Raw genomic sequence first — 21,462 nt, forward strand, 5'->3', positions numbered from 1 at the left:
ATAAAACACATATTATCAGTCTAGTGTACAATGACACATAAAATTGTTGGTACACGGTGACACCTGAAACATAACCAGTTGTTGTAATGACCGGCGTCACGCACAGGGAGGGAAAATGGAAAGCCCTGCCCAAGGGAGAGGGAAACCAGCTGGCACCTGACTGCCCTGAAAGGTTCGGGTGGGCCGGCATATCAGGCATTACAGATAGAGATTTTGCCTAGAAAGTTTAGACCATAATATGAATATCATGGTTAGGAAGGTCCGGTATATGAAATTGGGCCTAGTTATTTATAATCCCATAACATTAAAAACACAAATGCAATAGCACTCTGCAACCAGCACTCTGCCCTGCCTCTATGCTGGATGTTGAATGAGGCATTAGTGTGCATTTTGGCCAAAGCGTAATAAGCCACTCACCACGTCAAGGTCGCCTCCATGAGTGGTCCCTAACACTAGTTCCTACCTGTTATGGGCCATGACAGCCACACAAAGTCCAGGGAGCGCAGGTACAGCATGCACGCCAGGCACACTCTGCTTTTAACCCCGTCCGGTGCCATAACAGCTTCCATCGGATCCAGGGATGCAAGTACCAACATGCATGCTGAGCCCACTATATACTTCACCTGGAGCCAAATGGCTACTGGTAGGTGCTATGAAAGCAGACTCAGTTTTATACTGACTTTAAAACCAGCCTCCAGGGCAGTCTAACTGGTCAGGTGTGCATGACTGCATGGGGGGGGGGGTTCAGTCAGCACAACCCTGTATGGAGGTGCACATTGCTATGGCGAAATAGAGATACAAACGCAAAAACACAAATGCAATAGCACTCTGCAACCAGCACTCTGCCCTGCCTCTATGCTGGATGTTGAATGAGGCCTCGGTACACAGAGTATGGATCCATCGGGCTTCATGTTGAAGAAGTACACGGTCCCAGTGTCCCGTCCCCCCACTGTGTTGGAGGGGGGACGACCTCGATACCCATGGCCTTAATACTTTGGGGGTCCCCATGGTGATGCTCCTGTATATGACGAGATACAGCTGTATCTCTCTTATTGGAGATATCCCCCAGGTGCTCCCCAATCCGTCTGCGTAATTCTCTCTTCGTTTTTCCTATGTATTCCATAGGGCACTCGCATGTTATTTTATAGATAACGCTTCGAGTCCTGCAATTTACAAAACATTCTGTATATGTGATTTATGCCCTGCTCGATTGCACAATATTCCCCTGATGATTGTTACATGAAACATGCATGTGAGGATCAGCTGCACTAGGGCACAACAGGGCCAAGTAGTGTAAGGGCAAGGTTCCGGATGGGGTCGTTCCTCTCAGGACGGGTGCTCCATGGTTAGGACGTCAGGGTCACGCCAGCACTCCTATCCTAGGGTGATATAGGGACTTAGAGCCCACCATCATTCCTGTCTGGTTCCTGCCATTTTTTTCAGCAAGATTAACATCTACTGAACATCTGTAAAGACCGGAAGACACCTGGGTTACGGTAGGACAACCGGTTATGTTTCAGGTGCCGCCGTGTACCAACAATTTAATGAGTCATTGTGCACTAGATTGAAAATATGTGTTATATTTAGGGACCCTTTTTCTATTTAAACTAATTAAAAGTTACTTTTTAATTAAGATCACCACTCCAAACTTTCCTTGTACCCTGAATACAGATGATAAGAACTTTATCTGAATCTCTGGGGAATTTAGTTTATGAGGAGACATGAAGTACAAAGAGGATGGATTTTGATACTGCTGACCTATCCTCTGGATAGGTCACTAGTATCTGATCTGTGGGGGTCTGACAGCCGGGACCTGTGCCAATCAGCTCTTTGAAAAGGCACCTGAGCTCCTGTGAGCGCAGTGGCCTTCTCGCTGCTTACCAAGCACTGTACATTATATAATGACTGTCTTTGGCATCGCGCTCAGCGCTATTCACTTCTATGGGGCTGAGCTGTGCCTAGGCCATGTGATCGATGAACGTGTCATCACTGGCCTAGTAGAAGCAGAGAGAAGGCAGTGGCGCTCACAGGAGTGACGACAATGCCTTTTCAAACAACTGATTGGCCAGGGTCCCGGGTGTCGTACCCCCACTGATCAGATACTGAATAGGTCATCACTATCAAAATCCTGGAAAACCCCTTTAAGGGAAGCAGTCGTTGTAAATATGTCTTACTTACAAGCAGCATGTTATAGAACTCAGCAGTCACTTGCAGTTCCTGCACACCACTGAGGCCACTGACTGGCTGGCAGCAGTCACATAAATGAATACCTAATATTGTAATTTCCAGTCAGGCGGAACCAAAGACAGAGGGGAAGGGAACTACAGTACAGTGCTGGAATGGTGGGACAGTTTTTTTTCTTTTATATTTTAAATACTGCCCAGCTTTCAAATTTTTTATGGATTTCAGACAACCCCTTTAAGTTACTCTGTCTAAGGCTACTTTCACACTCCGTTTGTATTATCTTTAACATAGCCAAGACGGATCCGTCTTGAACTCTGTTGAAAGTCAATGGAGGACGGATCCATTTTCCATTTTGCCAGATTGTGTCATAGAAAATGGATCAAGCAGCGTTTTGGTGTCCACCTCCAAAGCAGAATGGAGACGGAACAGAGGCAAACTGATGCATTCTGAGCGGATTCTTTTCCATTCAGAATGCATTAGGGCAAAACTGATCCGCTTTGGACCGCTTGGGAGAGCCCACGGCTCAAGGCAACAACGCATGGTACAATTTCATCTTTAGATTAGAATCTTTGAAGCCATAAAAAACTATTGCAGATAGCCTTTACTCCAATAAATGTTAATGTATAGTTAATGCCCCATTAAATGGCAAATTAATAAGATTCCATGCCTTATATAAATAAATATAATTGATTTTTATCAATGAAATACCCTCTTACAGAAAAGTACTAGCTTTACTTTTCATGGCTTTACTTTACACGTTAGTAGTCACTAGACACTGGAAAATCGCATTAATGAGGTGATTGATTTAATTAATACTGTGTGCTCTTATGAAAAGACACTGGCACTGCATTTACACACACTTTTTCAAACACTGGGACATATGGAATTGTAGCTCTTATTATCTCTCTTGAGACTCTGAATTTGTAGTGTATTATCTTTCCTCGTTTTCTGTTTTGTTATTTTTTTTTCAGGGGTCATTTGACAATTGCTCCTTAGTTTATGGACCTCTGGCATCTATATCTATATATATGTGAAGATGGTAAAAGGCTGTATCTCTTCCTCCCATATTTCTTGCCTGCTGGTACTACTGTTCTGTATATTTAACCCTTCTGTTTATTGCACTTGGAATTTTTTTTTTAAAAATGTTTAGAAAAACATGTGTGTATATTATATTTTCTGTCTGTGATCACGAGCACTGCTGACGTTTTTAGCACCAGCAGTGATCTGTCCCCAAATTACTGAGCCACTGAGAGTCCCTCGGTTGACAGCTGAGGCCAGTAAATGGCTGCAGTGGCCTATGTGACCACAGTGACATAACACGTCAGGTCTTCTGGGGACGGAAGGTGCTGAGACAGGAGCCTTGCAGTTAGAACAGAGCAGCATTCAGTAAGTAAGTGCATTTTTTTATTTTATTTATACACTCTCCTTTCCCTCACTAAAATTTGTTTTGGGATGAGACAATCTCTTTACAATATAATACATTGTTATTTTGGAATCATTTTAGAATGGTACATACAATAGTAATTGAAATTATTCAGTTGTATAACCATTGGATTGTTATACAGCATATGTGGCAATCAACTAGGCCATAACTAAAAGCACTTTTTAAACAAAATTACAATTTAATTAACTGAATGCAAATCAGGAAATTAAATCTCTGAACCGCTGATAATTTGGGGAAATTTTAATAAGCAGTCTGACAGGTGACATGTTTATTTTTGTGTCAATAATTTTCTTAATAGGTAAATTATACACTGTATAAATAATTTTAAATGAATTTAAAATTAAATTATTACAAGATAATCTACACTTTAGGATCATTGCTATAAATCCAGTAAATTATATTATGTTAAATTCCAATTAAATTTGTGAATTGATGAACTTGAAATAGAAAGTTTGAAGCACAAATCGTAAATCTTGCAAAGGAGTTTCCTAGGTCTTCTATACTGATGACCTATCCTCAGGATAGGTCATGAATATGTGATTGGTAGGGGTCCAAAACCTAGCACCCTTGCCAATGAGCTGTTTAAAGAGGCCATGGCACTCCAGTGAGAGCTGTGGGCGCCTTGCAGCATAAGAAGCACAGAGTTGTCAATTATATAGCAGCTGTGATTGCTATTGCAGCTCAGGCCTATTCATTTGAAAGGGACAGAGCTGCAACTAGGCTCTTTGACCGATGAACGTGACATCACTGGCCTAGGAAGAGGATGTGGCCTCTTCAAACAACTGATTGGTGGGGGCATGGGGGTGGCAAATAATATCTCTTCTCTATAGGCAGATTGTATACTGTTGCTCCCACGCTGTCCAAACATAGCGGACAGCCTCAGAGCGATGGAGATGCCCATCGCAATCTTGCAAATCTTCCTCATCTTGTGAGACCAAGCTGAGTGAAGACCTAATTTTAATACCTCCAGTGCTGAGTATAAAGGTAAAAAGCACAATACTCAGGGGGTCAGAAGCATTAAGAACTGGTACTAAATTCCAATTATTAAATGTAATGATAGGTCCTCTTTAAAGAAGCACTCGAGGATTTTTATTTTTATTCCTATTCAGTGCAAGATAGGCCAATAGAGGCTCGTTGTGTATGTCTTGTTTATAGCTGTTTTATTTCAGGTGCAATTTCTGGGTTGTCTGTCATCTGGATTCCTCCTTCCGTTTAGATGTGGTTTTCCTCTTGAATCCTATATTTCCCATCATGCCTGGCTTTGCAGAGGCAGAGGCATCACACTGCACTGCTTTGAGTTCTGTGTAAGGTTGGCTATAACAGATCAGTGATATAAAATTGCTGTCCCCTCACATTGCAGGATCTCCATGTTTTCCCAAGTGATGCAGCTTGAGCTTTACTACCCTCTCTGCCTTGTTATCTCTCTCTCTTCCCCCTGTGAGCTTTAACATGCAAGAGGCAGGGAGACCAGTGTGAAGCTACATTTCATAGAACTACACTGGAGAGTCAGCACACACAGATGGCATAGACAGACAGCGTGAGTCAGATGGTTTATATAACAGCGACTAATTACTGTACACACTAACCTGCTAGATCAGTGAAAAATGGACGTAAAAAAATATACGGACTGCCCCCATACAATTGAATGGGTCAATTTTTAACGTCCATTTCTCAGAAAGGCATCAGTGAAATAAACATCCATTAAAAATTTCCGTTTTTAACAGACATTTTTTTTCACTGTCGTGTGCATGTAGCCTAAGGGCTGGCAGGAGGACTGTGAAAGGTGATGATGTCATCATGTAATGCCCATAGAAACACTTTTGGGAGACTGACCACTGCTGTCTACACATTAAAGCAAGCTCTGGGCTGATGGTCAGACTTGAGATCACATGACATGGTTCCAATAATGAAAAGGAATAAAATGTATGGATGCAATAGCATTAGGGTGTAACACGTAGCACTGCTAGAATATTGGTGGTGTGTTAGTAATACACTGCTCACAAAAAGTTAGGGATATTTAGCTTTTGGGTGAAAATTATGGAAAATGTAAAAGGTTAACTCTACAATGATAGTATATCATGAAAGTCGGGCATTTAAGTAGAAGCCTGCAATGGTGATTTTCTCATCTCAAACAATTTATTGAAACAAAAGCCAATAACAGTGTTGGCTATATCCCTACAAAAAATGTCAATGTCTGAATAACTTGTTATATGGCCTTGAGCATAAATTACAGCTTGACAATAACATTTCATGCTGTTCACAAGTCAACTTATTGTCTGCTAAGGCATGGCATCCCACTCTTTTTGAAGGGAGGCCTTCAGGTCATTGTGTTCTGGGGTACACAGTTACGAGCCTCCACATGGCGACTCAGCTGATCCCATAGGTTTTCAATGGGATTCAGGTCTGGAGTAAGTGCAGCCAACTCCAGTCTCCAGCAGCCATTCCGACCTTGATGAGCTGGCGCATTGTCATCCATGTTCATGCAGATCATTGTGACTGTATTAATGATGTTATTCAAGTAGTATAGGCTTGTCAAGGTACCATTCTCAAAGTGTAGGGCAGTTTTGTATTGACTAGACACACCTGCCCACACTGTAACAGCACCACTTCTCTAGTGACAATAGTGGCTGATGAATAGTGCACTGCTTGAGGTCTCCAACATCATTGGCGGCCATCATTTCTGCTCGTCTTGGTCTCATGATGTCAAAATGTGAACAGCATGATGGAGGACTGTTTAAATACCAATTCTAATTGAACCTTAAAAATTATTGGGCGATTCATGGATAAACACCTGTTGGGAATTTTGCCGTTAAGCTCCTTGTTAGAGAACAGCAAGTTGGGCAAAAAGTACTGAAACATTGAACAGTTGGACAAGTGCATTCAAAAGTTTAGAGAAGGTCACACTAAGTTAACCTGTAAAGGTTAGAGTGCATTTTAGGTTCATCTTAAAATGCCAAAGCCAAATACCTCAAATGTTTTGTGAGTAGTGTATATGTAAAAAAAAAAAGGAAACCTGGAGTGCTTCTGTGAGGGAGGCCAAATACACACATATTTATGCTTCTGTGTTCAGGTGCCTTATATACTGAGCTAGCTACTGTGGAGAATATCTATCTACATGCGGGGCGAATAAGAAAACAAATGCGCCAGAAAGTAAAAAACAGGAGATCAATACAATACCAAATCACCAGAAGCTAAAAACTTTGTCACAATACCAATCCAGAAAATCCAAGTCAGAGGAGACTTCAATAACAGCAAGGGAACAACATGGAAAGCCATAAGACAAGAAATTCACTGACACCAGCACATGCAGGCACCGGCCTTTTATACTGAACAAAGAACAGCTCACACAGGCGTCTCTGTACTCCAGGTGGAGCTGCTAGCTGAGCATCCTGACTGATATGATTCCTCTGGCAACCAGATACTGCTGCAAAGAGGCAGCGGTGGCTGAGGGAACCATAACAGCTATCCTTGGAAAGCTGCAGGGAACCTGCACTGCTCACCAGAGCTCCGGTGAGCACAGCTAATCCCTAAAACAGTTGATTGGCAGGGATGACTGAACTTGGACCCACGCTGATGTGATAATGAAAACCTATTCTGAGGATAAGTCAGTATTGTCTTTTCCAGGACAACTCCTTTAACATGCTAAAACATAAAAAAAAGACCATTATAGCATGTTAACAATAATATGTAGTGTTAGCCCAAAATTTTTCATTTATGCAAGGGTTAACCCAAGAAAACATACCCTAAAAATTGTTATGCCATTCCTCCCGAGTACGGCAATACCCCATATGTGGTTGTAACCTGCTGTTAGGGCACACAGCAGGGCTCAAAAGGGAAGGAACACCATTTGGCCACATTTTAGTGGAATGGTTAGGGTGCCAAGCTGAACTTGCAGCACCCCTGAGGTACCTGTACGGTGGAAACCCTAATAAATAATCCCATTTTTGAAACTACATACCCAAGGAATTTAGCTAGGTGTGTAGTGATGCTTTTAATGCAATATGTGTTTGATAGAGTACAGAAATACACCAAATGTGGTCATAAACTGCCAACTGTGGAAATGTCAGGGCCCCGAAGGGAGCAGCATCTGGATTTTGTAACATGGAACTTTATGTTATTGTTGACTTGTGTGTGTGTGGGATGTTGTTTTCTGCGGGGCAAGCTGCAACTTTAATGGGCACCAATTTGGATACATATAACTTTTTGATACATTTTTATAAAAAAGATTTGGAAGTGGACAAAAATTTCAATTCTTTTTTTTTTAAGGGTGGGTTTGCATCTGCGTTCTGGATTCCATTTTGGCTTTCCATAACATGGTTATAACAGAAAATAACGGAATCCATAAGACGGAAGTCAAAACGGAAGCCTTTAAGAGGCATTCCGTTTTGATCTGTCTTAATAGAAGTCTATGGGAATCATAATGGATCCGTCTGGTTCCAGTCAAGCAAAACGGAAAACAAAGTCCCGTCGACGGGACTTTTTTCTCCGTTCTGCATAACAGAAACGGGACGGATCCGCTATGATTCCCATAGACTTCTATTAAGACGAAATGCCTTTTAAAGGCTTCCGTTTTGCATTTTGTAATAATACAAGTCTTTGGGCAGCATAACGGATCCGTTGTTCCGTCTTATGAAATCCGTTATTTTCCGTTATAACCATGTTATAACGGAAAGCCATAACGGAATCCAGAACGCAGATGTGAACCCACCCTAACATGTTTATGGGGTTCCCTATACCGTATATAACAATAGGCCCATGAGGCTGAATACCAACTTTACCCAGAAAACAATGACTACTTAAAATATAACCTTTATTTGTGACTGTATAAAAAACTAGATTGTGTGAGACATACACTGCGGTGTTAGGGCTCTTTCACACCTCCGTTCTTTTCTTCCGGCATAGAGTTCCGTCGTCGGGGCTCTATGTCGGAAGAATCCTGATCAGTTTTATCTTAATGCATTCTGAATGGAGAGAAATCCGTTCAGGATGCATCAGGATGTCTTCAGTTCAGGACCGGAACGTTTTTTGGCCGGAGAAAATACCGCAGCATGCTGCGCTTTTTGCTCCGGCCAAAAATCCTGAACAATTGCCGCAAGGCCGGATCCGGAATTAATGCCCATTGAAAGGCATTGATCTGGATCCGGCCTTAAGCTAAACGCCGTTTCGGCGCATTGCCGGATCCGACGTTTAGCTTTTTCTGAATGGTTACCATGGCTGCCGGGACGCTAAAGTCCTGGCAGCCATGGTAAAGTGTAGTGGGGGAGCGGGGAAGCAGCATACTTACCGTCCGTGCGGCTCCCGGGGCGCTCCAGAGTGACGTGATGGTACATCATCCATGCGCATGGGGCGCTCTGACGTCATCCTGGAGCGCCCTGGGAGCCGCACGGACGGTAAGTATACCGCTCCCCCGCTCCCCACTACTACTATGGCAACCAGGACTTTAATAGCGTCCTGGCTGCCATAGTAACACTGAACGCATTTTGAAGACGGATCCGTCTTCAAATGCTTTCAGTTCACTTGCGTTTTTCCGGATCCGGCGTGTAATTCCGGCAAGTGGAGTACACGCCGGATCCGGACAACGCAAGTGTGAAAGAGGCCTTAACAATACACTTTTCCCTGTCTACTAGTCATGTGCACTCTCCCTGCTAAGGATAACCACTTTGTAGTGACATATCCAATGTTACCAGTTAACTCACTGATTACTGTATTGAACTCAATCTACCTTCTAGTATATACTTGTTAAACTACTAGTTGCTCGGGTGCAGAGAGACAGGTGAACAAGTGATCCTAAAACCTAGAAACTTCCCCCCGACATGTTTCACCAGCTAACCCGGCTTCTTCAGGGGTATTGTGCAGCTTTCCACCTGTCTCTCTGCAACTAAGCAACTAGTAGTTTAACAAGTATATACTAGGAGGTAGAGTGAGTTCAAAACTAGGAGGTAGAGTGAGTTAACTGGTAACACTGGATATGTTACTTCAAAGCGGTTAGCCCTAGTAGACAGGGAAAAGTGTATTTTTAACACCGCAGTGTATGTCTCGCACAATCTAGTTTTTGATACAGTCACAAATAAAGGTTATATTTTAAGTAGTGATTGTTTTCTGGGTAAAGTTGGTATTCAGCCTCATGGGCCTATTGTATTTTGTGTAAAAATACCTATACCCAGATAAGGTATTTTTTTGCGATTCCATACCGTATATATAACAACTTTAATCTGAAGGTTGATATGATTATAGTGATACCATATTTATATAGTTTTTTCCATGTTTTACTACTTTTGCATCATAAAATCTTTTTCTTATTAAAAATTTGTTGCATTTTGCATAGCCATATACTAACATCCATAACGTTTTTATTTGCCTTTATGATCTCTTTTTAGTACATTTTTTCAGAATGGGAGGTGGGCAAAAATAGTAATTCTGTTTTTTTATGCCATATACCATGCGGTATATATATGATAACTTTATTCTGCAGGTTGACACTAATATGGCGGTACTACATGTATATAGGTTTATTTCATGGTTTACTACTTTTTCATCATTAAATCACTTTATTAACCACTTCTTGACTGCCTATAGACTATAAACGTCCTGGGCGGTCGGGTTTATCGCTGAATTGACATTCTGAAACATCCTTTCAGAGATCTCATCTGCACACTAATTGTGCAGCTGCTGTGCTGGGGGTCCGCTGTCAGTGACAGCAAGGCACCCCATAAAGAAGGCAGGGACCATTCCTGTGTGTCCCTGCCTTCTATATTACTGTATACACAGCACTGAAAGAGCTAAGGATTCGATGTGCCACATTCTGCTCCAGCCCGGCGGTAATGTGACTGCTGGACACAGGGGCGTGCAGGAGCTGTCGGGTCTTCCATGGACCAGGATCAGCCCTGCAACGAGGTTGTACAGCACTGTATAATGCTGTACAGCCTCTCTGATGGCTCTATTTTCCCTATAACTAGGGCTACTATGACAGCCCCAGATGCAGAAGAAATCAATAGTAAAAAAAAAACATAAGTTAAATTTCCTCCTTGTGTAAAATACTCAGCATTCACCAGGACACTAACATTCCCTTTTTTTCACAAGACATTTAGCTAGAGAATTGATAGCAACACACTGAGCATGCTCAACCTAACAAAGGCTCAGAAATACAGGTCGATGCCATGGTAATTTATGTGGAAACACACTGGGTAGCAGAGGAAGAAAACTACCTTTATAATTACTGAATGGTAAATATGTTAAATTTACATTATATTTGGTAATTAATGATGATGAGTTAGTCTAAAACATAAGATATATTTTTGGCAACCAGAATACCCCTTTAAAGGGCTAACAACATTTCTAATACCAGTTTTGAATAGTTTGAGGGGTATCATTTCTAAAATGGGGTAATTTATAGGTGGTTTCTAGCATGTAAGCTCCTCAAAGTGACTACAGAAATGAATTGGTTCTTCAAAAAGTTGATTTTAGAAATTTTCTTGAAAATTCCAAAAATTGCTTCTAAAATTTGAAACCTTTTAACGTCCAAAAAATAAAATAAAACTACATTACCAAAATGCTGCCAACATAAAGTAAGCATATGGTGATTATTAATTAGTAAGTATTTTTTTGAGGTATCACTATCTGTCTTAAAAGCAAAAAGATTCAAATTTCTAAAATATTGAATTTTTAAAAAAAATTTCAATAAAACATATTGTATCAAAATAATCATTAACATTATGTACAATGTGTACTGAAAAAAAAATCTCTGAACGGCTTGGATAAGAAAGAATTCCAAAATTATTACCACATAAATTGACACATATCAGATTTGCAAAATTTGGCTTGGCTAGAAAGGGGGCAAATGGCTTGGTCTAGAAGTGTATACATTTTTTTATTTTTTTTGCATTGCTACATCTAAGACTCATAACTTATTTTTCCATCAACGTAGCTGTGTGAGAGCTTTTTTTTTTATGGGACGGGGTGTAGTTTTTATTGTTAACATTTTGAGGCACAAATGACTTTTTGATTAAAGAAAAACTGCAATTTCATCATTGTTTTTTAATTTTCTTTTCTTTATAGTGTTCACCCTACAGGATAGGTAATGTGAACTTTTTATAGATCAGATCGTTACAGATGAGACTATATCAATTTTGTGCAGTTTATTTTATTTTTCATTTTTTAACCAATTACATTATTCTTCACTTTCTTTAGGTCCCACTTGGGAACTAAAACATACAATAATCTGATCTCTAGTAAAATATACTAGCCTATAGTGGCCTTTGTAGAGCTTCCAGCTGCCATGGCAACCACTGGGACCCTGCAATTGCGTTACAAGGTCTGATCGGAAGGAGAGAGCTCTCCATCCCTATGTAAACCTCTAAGGGGTTAAACGGCCAGGATCGGTGCTAGCAGCATGCTGTATGTTACAGCTGACATCCACTGCTGATGATGGTGGCTCAGTTCCTGAGCTGCTGCCATCTCCATGCCACAAAAATACAGCATGGTGCCTTAATGTAAGGCTTTTCATGCCGTACATTTATGCCATGCTGCGGGAAGGAGTTAAAATACTTAAAAATTTGGTATAATTTAAAGTCTCAATAAATGAAAGTTTGTGAAATGAAGGAGATTGTGAATCATTTGAATTTTAAAGTATATACTCATTATACGAAATAAGTCACACTTTTTAAAATACAGTATTATTCAGCATCTTGAAATATATACAGTTGCTATGGTAGCAATAAGAAAAAAACTAGATGACTTACTTTAAAATGTTTGTTATCCTAGTTCTTGGCAGTTCAAAACGGAAATAAATACGAAAAGCACGAATCATTATCAAAGGACGAGGAATCCGTAACATTCCCCATGGAGACATCTGATCAACAACTTCTGCAATTTCAAAAACCTAATTGTGAACAGACAAAACAAAATTAATATATAAAATGCATTTTCCTTTCACTGGAAATGTAATCACTGGGCAAGTGTCCTTACAGGGAAAATGATTACATACTATTGTCAGTTGCATTAATAGATAGCTGACAGTTGATACTAAGAATGGTTAAATCCTTAGATTGTAAGTAAAATTCTGAAAGAGTACAATACTATGTGTAAGGCTGGGTTCACATCACGTTTTTCCCATCCTCCCATACAATGGCATCTGTTCACCATAGACTTCTACTGTAAAAAAAATAATAAATAAAAACGTTTCTTTTTTTTTTTTGCCGGGCTCTGCAGGATACAAGAACATGGTGTGCTACATTCTTGTATCCTTTTTTTCTAACATACCATATACGTCAAATGGAGGCATAAAACATGATGTCCCGGGCAAAATTGTCTTCATTTTACATAGAACCTAAATATGCAAAATTCTTATTAAAAGAGAAATTGCCACACTGAACATGTATTAAGTAGAGCAAGAAGAGCTGAGCAGGTTGACTAATTAGGCCTCTTTCACACGGGTGCAAAGCGTGAGTTGAAAGCATTGCACCCGCACTGAATCCGGTCCCATTCATTTCTATGGGGCTGCGCACATGAGCTGTGATTTTCACGCATCACTTGTGCGTTGCGTGAAAATCGCAGCATGCTCTATATTGTGCGTTTTTCATGCAACGCAGGCCCATAGAAGTGAATGGGGCTGCGTGAAAATAGTAAGCATCCACAAGCAAGTGCGGGTGCGGATGCGGTGTGATTTTCACGCATGGTTGCTAGGTGATGGGGACCCGATCTTTATTATTTTCCCTTATAACATGGTTATAAGGGAAAATGATAGCATTCTTAATACACAATGCTAAGTAAATTAGAGATGGAGGGGTTAAAATATATTAAAAAAAATGTTTTTAACTCGCCTCATCCACTTGTTCATGCAGCCCGGCTTCTCTTCTTTCTTCTTCTTTGAGAACCTTGGAGAAAAGGACCTTTGGTGACGTCACTGCGCTCATCACATGGTCCATCACATGGTCCATTACCAAAGGTTTTTTTCTCCCAGGTCCTCAAAGAAAAGAAAGAAGAGAAGCCGGGCTGCGCGAACAAGTGGATGAGGTGAGCTTAAAAAATTATTTTTTTTAACCCCTCCATCCATAATCTGTATTAAGAATGCTATTATTTTCCCTTATAAACATATTATAAGGGAAAATAATAAAATTTACGCAACACCGATCCCAAACCCGAACTTCTGTGAAGAGGTCCGGGTTCGGGTCTGGGTACCAAACATGGCGATTTTTGTCACGCGTGTGTAAAACATTAAAACACTTTGCACCCGCGCTGAAAAATCGTGCATTTTCCCGCAACGCACCCGCATCCTATCTGGCCCTCACACGCGACGCCCGTGTGAAAGAGGCCTTAAGGTTGCGATCTTATACACCAGTCTTAAATGGATTGTGTTGGGAGTAAAATGCCACTAATTTATTTAAGGGAGTCTGTCACCTCCATATGGCTATATACAGCGCTTACATTTCTCTGTAGCACACCTATACAGGATTGTAACGGTACCTTTGTTCTTTTCTTTAAACTTGCACAAGCAGAAAAAATGCCCTCGCAAGTGCCCAGGGGCGGCGTTCAGTGTGTAGGTGCCCAGGCTGCTCTGCCTTCTTTTCCCTTTACTCCTCCCCAGTCTCTGCCTTTGCCCGCCCTCCAAGTCTCTTGCCTCATCGATAGGGCAAAGGCAGAGACTGGGGAGGAGTAAAGTGAAAAGAAGGCAGAGCAGCCCTGAACGCCGCCCCTGGGCACTTGCGAGTGCTCATTTGCATATGAATTAAACTTCGTTTTTGCTGCTGGTGCAAGTCTAAAGAAAAGAACAAAGGTACCGTTACAATCCTGTGTAGGTGTGCTACAGAGCCATGTAAGCACTGTATATGGCCATATGGAGGTGACAGACTCCCTTTAAGCGGTGCATCCTGAGCTGTATATAATAGATAATGACTGCAGCATTGCACCACTGACCACTGCACCATTTTCTATATTCAAATTTAATAGATGCGTCATAATGATGCCACTCATGACACCCTCCTAGTTAGCACTGCCCACTTTTCTCACCACTTTAAGCCAAAAGTGAGAAAAGTTTCAAATTATAGGGCAAATATGGTATACTGGTTTACTACACCATAAGTGTGGCAAAAAACTCATAAACACCTCAATAGTTTTGTGTGAAATCACTATGCATAAGGACAGTTGTCAGCAACTGAACAGAACTGCCCAATTGACTCCTAAACTCAGAATGAGCAGACGTTTAATCTACTCTGTAAAAAAAGTGGTATATTCACACAAAAAGTTACCAGTTGTTACACATTATCTGTGACCAAATTATGGCTCTGTACAAGTTCCAGGATGTAAAGAGCCATAATATGGGCCATGTTTTACCTCTATATGTCTCTGATTTTATTCAGAACATTTTGTGGCATGCTCCACTGGATGCTGTGACAATTTCTATCAATTGCAGCCTATGTAATATGACCCTGTAAAAAGCCACCATGCAGAAGCACATGGGGCGACTGACTCTAGTAGCAGAGGAGACACAGACGTTAGACTAGTTACAGTTATATTTATGGTGTCCTAGAGAAAGCTAATTATATGCTGAACATATGACAAATATTTTAATATTATTTAACTTAGTATTCTTAACATGCTAAAATTGTGTTCTTTAGAATTACCTGTAAAACTAAGGAAACCCAGAGACAAAAGACCATGAATCCATCAAAAACACACCAACGATCCTTGACATAGGATGTATCTCCCTGAAAAAGTTAAGTTCAAAAGTAATCAATTCATAGTTAATGTTTAAAAAATATACCACCTTTTTTCTTTACTATGTATACATTGTACAATCCATGTAACTAGTTAAGGCGTGTTTTATATGGCAATTGTTCTCCACAGGATATTTTCCCGGTCTGGGATGATCCGATTTTTTGGGGTCTGAATTTGAAACCAAGACCCAAATGACACTTTCATGTGGGCTGAAATAACTAAATCCAATCAATACGCAGATACAGATGTAAAAGTGTTTGGTCAGCGATTGGAAGTTCTGAAGAAAAATCGTGATAAAAGAGAGATGCCCTCTAGTGGAATGCTGGGTAAACCAGCAGTTTAAAAACATCTAAGGCTATGTTCATACTGCTGTTATATGCAATATTAGTTTAGCATGAAGTGCTATTCTTGCTGTGAAAACAATGGACACTGTAGTGGAAGCCAGGAGGTACCCCTCAGTATAAGGGCTAATGCACACGACCGTATGACCTCCGGGAGCGGGCCATATGTCCCGGAGCGGCATACATTGTGCGCATGGGAGCGCACAGCATCATAGGTTACTATGATGCTGTGCGCTCCCGTGCGCACGATGTATGCCGCTCGGGGACATATGGCCCGCTCACGAACCGTATGTCTCGGGGGGCATAAGGTTGTGTGAATGAGCCCTAAGGGCCTGTTCACATGGCCGTTGTGGTTCCATGGCCGTATTGCGGCATAAAATGTCCCAACAGCAGGCTGTTTATCCCTGTAAGGGCTCATGCACATGAACATATTTTTTGTTTGCATCTGATCTGCATTTTTTGCAGGTCAGATGCGGACCCATTCACTTTAATGGGGCCGCAAAAGATGCAGACAGCACACCGTGTGCTGTGCGCATCCATATGTCCGTTCCGTGGCAAAAATACTGAATATGTCCTATACTTGTCTGCGTTACGGACAAGGATATGACTGTTCTATTATGGGCCAGACGTCTGGTATCTGTATTTTGCAGATCTGCAATTTGTGGACCGCAATGTGTGCATGAGCCCCGACTGACTTATTTGGATGGTTAGATATAGTGCAGAAAAAGAAAAAAGTGTTAATGTTCCCAGAGGTCTTTTCATAAGTGGCAAGAATAGACAAAAAACAAAGTAGAAAATATAAATATAAAATTATATCCAAATAAAAAAGAACAAAAAACACCCAAGCCAACCACAACCATCGACAAAGTCACCTTATTCACCAGTCAAACCATACATATTATATTCCAACGACTTACACAAAATAATTCTTTGTGTCAATTTCCATATTTACAGTTTTTTTTTTACATTTTAGGCAGTTTTCCCCAAACAAAAAAAAATCAAAAAAAAATTATGTTGCAAAAATGATTTCAGTAGTTCAATAAATCAATAAGTTAGGATTATTAAACCATTGGTCATTAAGACCTTTTCAAGCTTGGTCATTAAGGGTTAAGGAGAGCTGTCTAGTCACAGGGAAATTATTTCTATGGAAGTCTGACGTCTTGTGATGCGGTATTGCTGCCCCACTCCTTTGGTACAAGCTGTCTAACGCTGTCCCGGATTTGCTCCGGATGCGTCGCACGTGCATTGCGGAAAACCCGCGTGAGTGCGCACGCAATTTCAGTCAGTTTTGACTGCGATTGCGTTGCATTGTTTAGTTTTTATTGCACGGGTGCAATGCGTTTTGCACGCGTTTGATTAAAAAACTGAATGTGGTACCCAGACCCGAACCCGGGCTTCTTCACAGAAGTTCAGGTTTGGGTTAGGTGTTGTGTAGATTTTATTATTTTCCCTTATTACATGGTTATAAGGACAAATAATAGCATCCTTAATACAGAATGCTTAATAAAATATCAATTGAGGGGTGAAAAAATATAAAAAATGTACTCACCTTATCCAATTGATCGCGCAGCTGGCATCGTCTTCTTGCTTCTTCTTTCAGGACCTGTAAAAGGACCTTTGACGTAATTGTGACGTCAGCGCAGGTCCTGATGAATGAAGATAGAAGATCCGCCTGTCTGAAGCCTCTCTCTGACAAACTCTTTAACAAGATGGGGTGCATATTCTTCCTGTTAGCATCCAGCATAGAAATATGTCTTAAAAAGGTATTACGGGGATAACTATTAGATCGGTGGGATCCTACCGCTGGCAGCGCCACCGATCAAGAGAACAGATACCTACTTCCTCTCGTACCTTCCCAAATGAACGGAGCAGCAGGTCGAGTATGTGAACTACTTTATTTATCTGTTCAGCTCACTGGCTCTGAGAGCTACGGGGTACCCATTCTTATGATTTGTTAGGGTTCCAGCAGACTGCCTCTCCATTCATCACTTTGAACAACCAGAATACTGCTTTAAGGCTTCAGAGTTGTCGTCCTAGGTTTGTATTTTACATAGTTATGCATTTTAACATGTAATTCATCTACACAGCTTCTCCCCAAATCATCAGCTCTGTTGCAAGCTTGGCTCATACATTACAAGTGACAGCTTGAGGCAGTTACCATGTAAGTACAAATAATCACTTCTGCAGACTTTAAATATGCTGTGTTATGCTATCGAGCGCTTCTCTGGCACTGTTTGAAACGTGTCATTTGCAAATTCTATTTTCCATGAGCATCTGAAATTAAACACATTTCAGGAGATTATTTTAGTTATCCACCATAATCTGCTTAACAACTTAATACCAGTCTAAAATGTCCATGATGACCAGGCCATTTTTTGTCTCTGTTGGTTAAACTGGTATCATTTTATATATGCTAATATAATTATTTTTGCTTTTTGTTTGGGACAGATAGGACTTTATTTTTTTTATCAAAGTACAGTACTCTGGCATACAAAAGTTGTAAAAAGCATAACTTTACTTTCAAAAACTGCTACTTTTTTATGCTGCTCTTGTCACTTTTCAAAATGTGGGTGGGGTCTAGTGGGTTGGTTGTGGCCTTTATGGCTTGAGAGATTTACTATAATCACCAAAATTATAGCACAAATCTACGCCAGTTTATAGCTGGTTGCTTTTCTGGCACACTCAGGCTTACGAGAGATGTGCCATTTATATTTGCAAATTCGCGATTTTTTTACTCGGAAAAATCGGCAAGGTAATGATTGTGTAATATGCCAATTTTTGTAATTCGAATTTTCGGATTCATATTTTATATTGCGAATTTTTCCACAACTATTAGACAAAAAAGATTATAGCACTATTAGCTAGATTGCTCTATATTCGATTTTTTTTCGAATATTCGCTATATTGCTATAACTTCGTTTTTCGAATATTCTAAAACAAGAATATATAGCAATATAGCGAATATTCGAAAAAAACTAATATAGAGCAATTTAGCTAATATAGTGCTATAATCTTCTTTGTCTAATAGTTGTAATTTTTTTCTCATCTGAAGTTCAGATTGGAAAAAAACTACAACTATTAGACAAAAAAGATTATAGCACTATATTAGCTAAATTGCTCTATATTCGTTTTTTTCGAATATTCGCTATATTGCTATAACTTAGTTTTTTCGAATATTCGTAATAGTCTAAAACAAGAATATATAGCAATATAGCGAATATTTGAAAAAACGAATATAGAGCAAACTTCGCAAACACTACTACTCCTAAAGTCAAGTATATTGCAGCCTTCTTATTGGCCCACAAGCTAAAAGCAGAGAGGGATCATGTGTACTGATAAAAAAAAAAAAATCTATTATTTTTTTCGAATATTCGAAATTACGAATATATAACTATAAGCGAAAAATCTGCGAATTTTCGAAGTACCTATATTCGTGATAAAAATTCGAAATTCTAATATTCGTGATCAACACTATTTATTAAGAGGCCTGAACTGGTGCATCTTACTCCAGAGCACTTCTTATCAAGACTGGTGCATGAATTGACAGTCATAAATTGGTTTGTCCAGCCTTGGAGCTGACAACCTCTGAGGATCTAATGGTGCATTGACCATAAAAAGCCCCTCTATCCTGTCCATGGTCCAGCTGGTGCTCAGTTCCCAGACACTTCTGATCCCTTTAGGACCTGGAATCAGCTTTGTCCAGTGACCACTGCAGCCAATCTCAGGCCTCAGTGCACAATGGCTTAAATGGTACATCACTGCTATGATGTAGCGTTTAAGCTGCTCTGGCCGAGCCATTCTTTGGTCCTATAGGGATTGGAAGTGGCCTAGAATGAATAAGCGGTGGAACTGCAGACAGGTACAGTAAGTGGGATTTTCTTTTATCATCTGGGCAATGGTTAAGAGGACCCCAGGAATTGTCAGCTCCAAGGCTGGATAACCTTTTTAATAAAACTCACCCATAATATTTGTGTTACTTTTTTATAACATTTTAGTTTTTATAGTGTGAGAAAGAGTAGAATTAATATATATATTTTTTTAAAAGAGTAACCTTACAGAATGTATATTTGTGTCTGATAGTGTCCAAATATAAAGTTATATGCGGGAACCGCGCTATATTGTTAGCAGTTTATGAAAGTGGTTGGAAAAACCATAAACACAGAGAGCCAAGTTCTTATTCAGCCGTAAAAAGTATCAACTGCAGGTCCGCAATTCACATGCAATGATCCTGCTGTCCACCTCCAGCCTGTTATCAGTTCTCACGTCAAGCCACCAACCGCTCGCTCCAGCCGAATCAGGATTACCTTCACAGAAAGGACAGAGAGATGGTGCAATACCCTCAGCACTCAGAGGTAACCAAATTTTATTTTACTCACATATTCCAGAGTTTTCATATGCATATATGTTTGCCCGACCCGGGTTTCGCTGTTAGCTTCGTCAGGGGCTGCGGTATAGACGCCGCTATAGTCCACGAGTATATAACAACCAAGCGTCAAGGTGGTCTCAGTTCAGGCGGGTCTTATGCTAAACCTGCCTATGCCTGTTATGCATCTATCTATTTTCTGAGCACCTGTCATGTTTCCTGAGGTTCTACAATGCCCAGACAGTAGAAAAACACCCCAAAAATGACCCCATTTCGGAAAGTAGACACCCTAAGGTATTCGCTGATGGGCATAGTGAGTTCATGGAAGTTTTTATTTTTTGTCACAAGTTAGCAGAAAATGATTTATATTTTTTTCTTACAAAGTCTCATATTCCACTAACTTGTGACAAAGAATAAAAATTTACATGAACTCACCATACCCCTCACAGAATACCTTGGGGTGTCTTCTTTCCAAAATGGGGTCACATGTGGGGTATTTATACTGCGCTGGCATTTTAGGGGCCCTAAAACGTGAGAAGTAGTTTGGAATCCAAATGCCTAAAAATGCACTCCTAAAAGGTGCTCATTAGAATTTGGGCCCCTTTGTGCACCTAGGCTGCAAAGAAGTGTCACACATGTGGTATCGCCGTACTCAGGAGAAGTAGGGCAATGTGTTTTGGTGTGTATTTTTACATATGCCCATACTGTGTGTGAGAAATATCTCTGTAAATGACAACTTTTTACATTTTTTTATACAAAGTTGTCAATTTACAGAGATATTTCTCTCACCCAGCATGGGTATATGTAAAAATACACCCCAAACCACATTGCCCTACTTCTCCTGAGTACGGCGATACCACATGTGTGACACTTTTTTGCAGCCTATGTGCGCAAAGGGGCCCAAATTCCAGTGAGTACCTTTTAGGAGGGCATTTTTAGGCATTTGGATTCCAAAGTACTTCTCACGCTTTAGGGCCCCTAAAATGCCAGGGCAGTATAAATACCCCACTAGTGACCCCATTTTGGAAAGAAGACACCCCAAGGTATTCTGTGAGGGGCATGGCGAGTTCATAGAAGTTTTTTTTTTTTTGCCACAAGTTAGTGGAAAATGATTTTTTTTTCTTACAAAGTCTCATATTCCATTAACTTGTGACAAAAAATAAAATTTTACATGAACTCACCATACCCCTCACGGAATACCTTGGGGTGTCTTCTTTCCAAAATGGGGTCACATGTGGGGTATTTATACTGCCCTGGCATTTTAGGGGTACGTTTTTAATTAACACCACATATTGGGAACACGTGAATTTTAACTATCAATTATATTTGATCATGCACTTTTGTCATGTACTATGTATTTTTGCACGAGGCACTGTCACTTTATTTGTATTATATGTAATTTCACATTGATGCTGATG

The 21,462-nt window shown here is 40.3% G+C and overlaps 1 protein-coding gene across 2 annotated transcripts in view; it reads right to left on the minus strand.

Annotated features, from left to right (window-relative positions):
• Window positions 1–21,462, minus strand: part of NALCN (sodium leak channel, non-selective) — a 759,765-nt gene that overhangs the window by 615,601 nt on the left and 122,702 nt on the right. For both annotated transcript variants that reach the window (XM_044284936.1, XM_044284935.1), the window contains 2 exons: window positions 15,247–15,330; window positions 12,367–12,506 (listed from right to left, as the gene is read on the minus strand). In XM_044284936.1, coding sequence (XP_044140871.1) covers window positions 12,367–12,506; window positions 15,247–15,330 — 224 coding nt within the window. The remainder of the gene's footprint in view (window positions 1–12,366; window positions 12,507–15,246; window positions 15,331–21,462) is intronic.

Source organism: Bufo gargarizans, chromosome 3 (assembly GCF_014858855.1).
Source record: "Bufo gargarizans isolate SCDJY-AF-19 chromosome 3, ASM1485885v1, whole genome shotgun sequence".
NCBI lineage: Eukaryota > Metazoa > Chordata > Amphibia > Anura > Bufonidae > Bufo > Bufo gargarizans.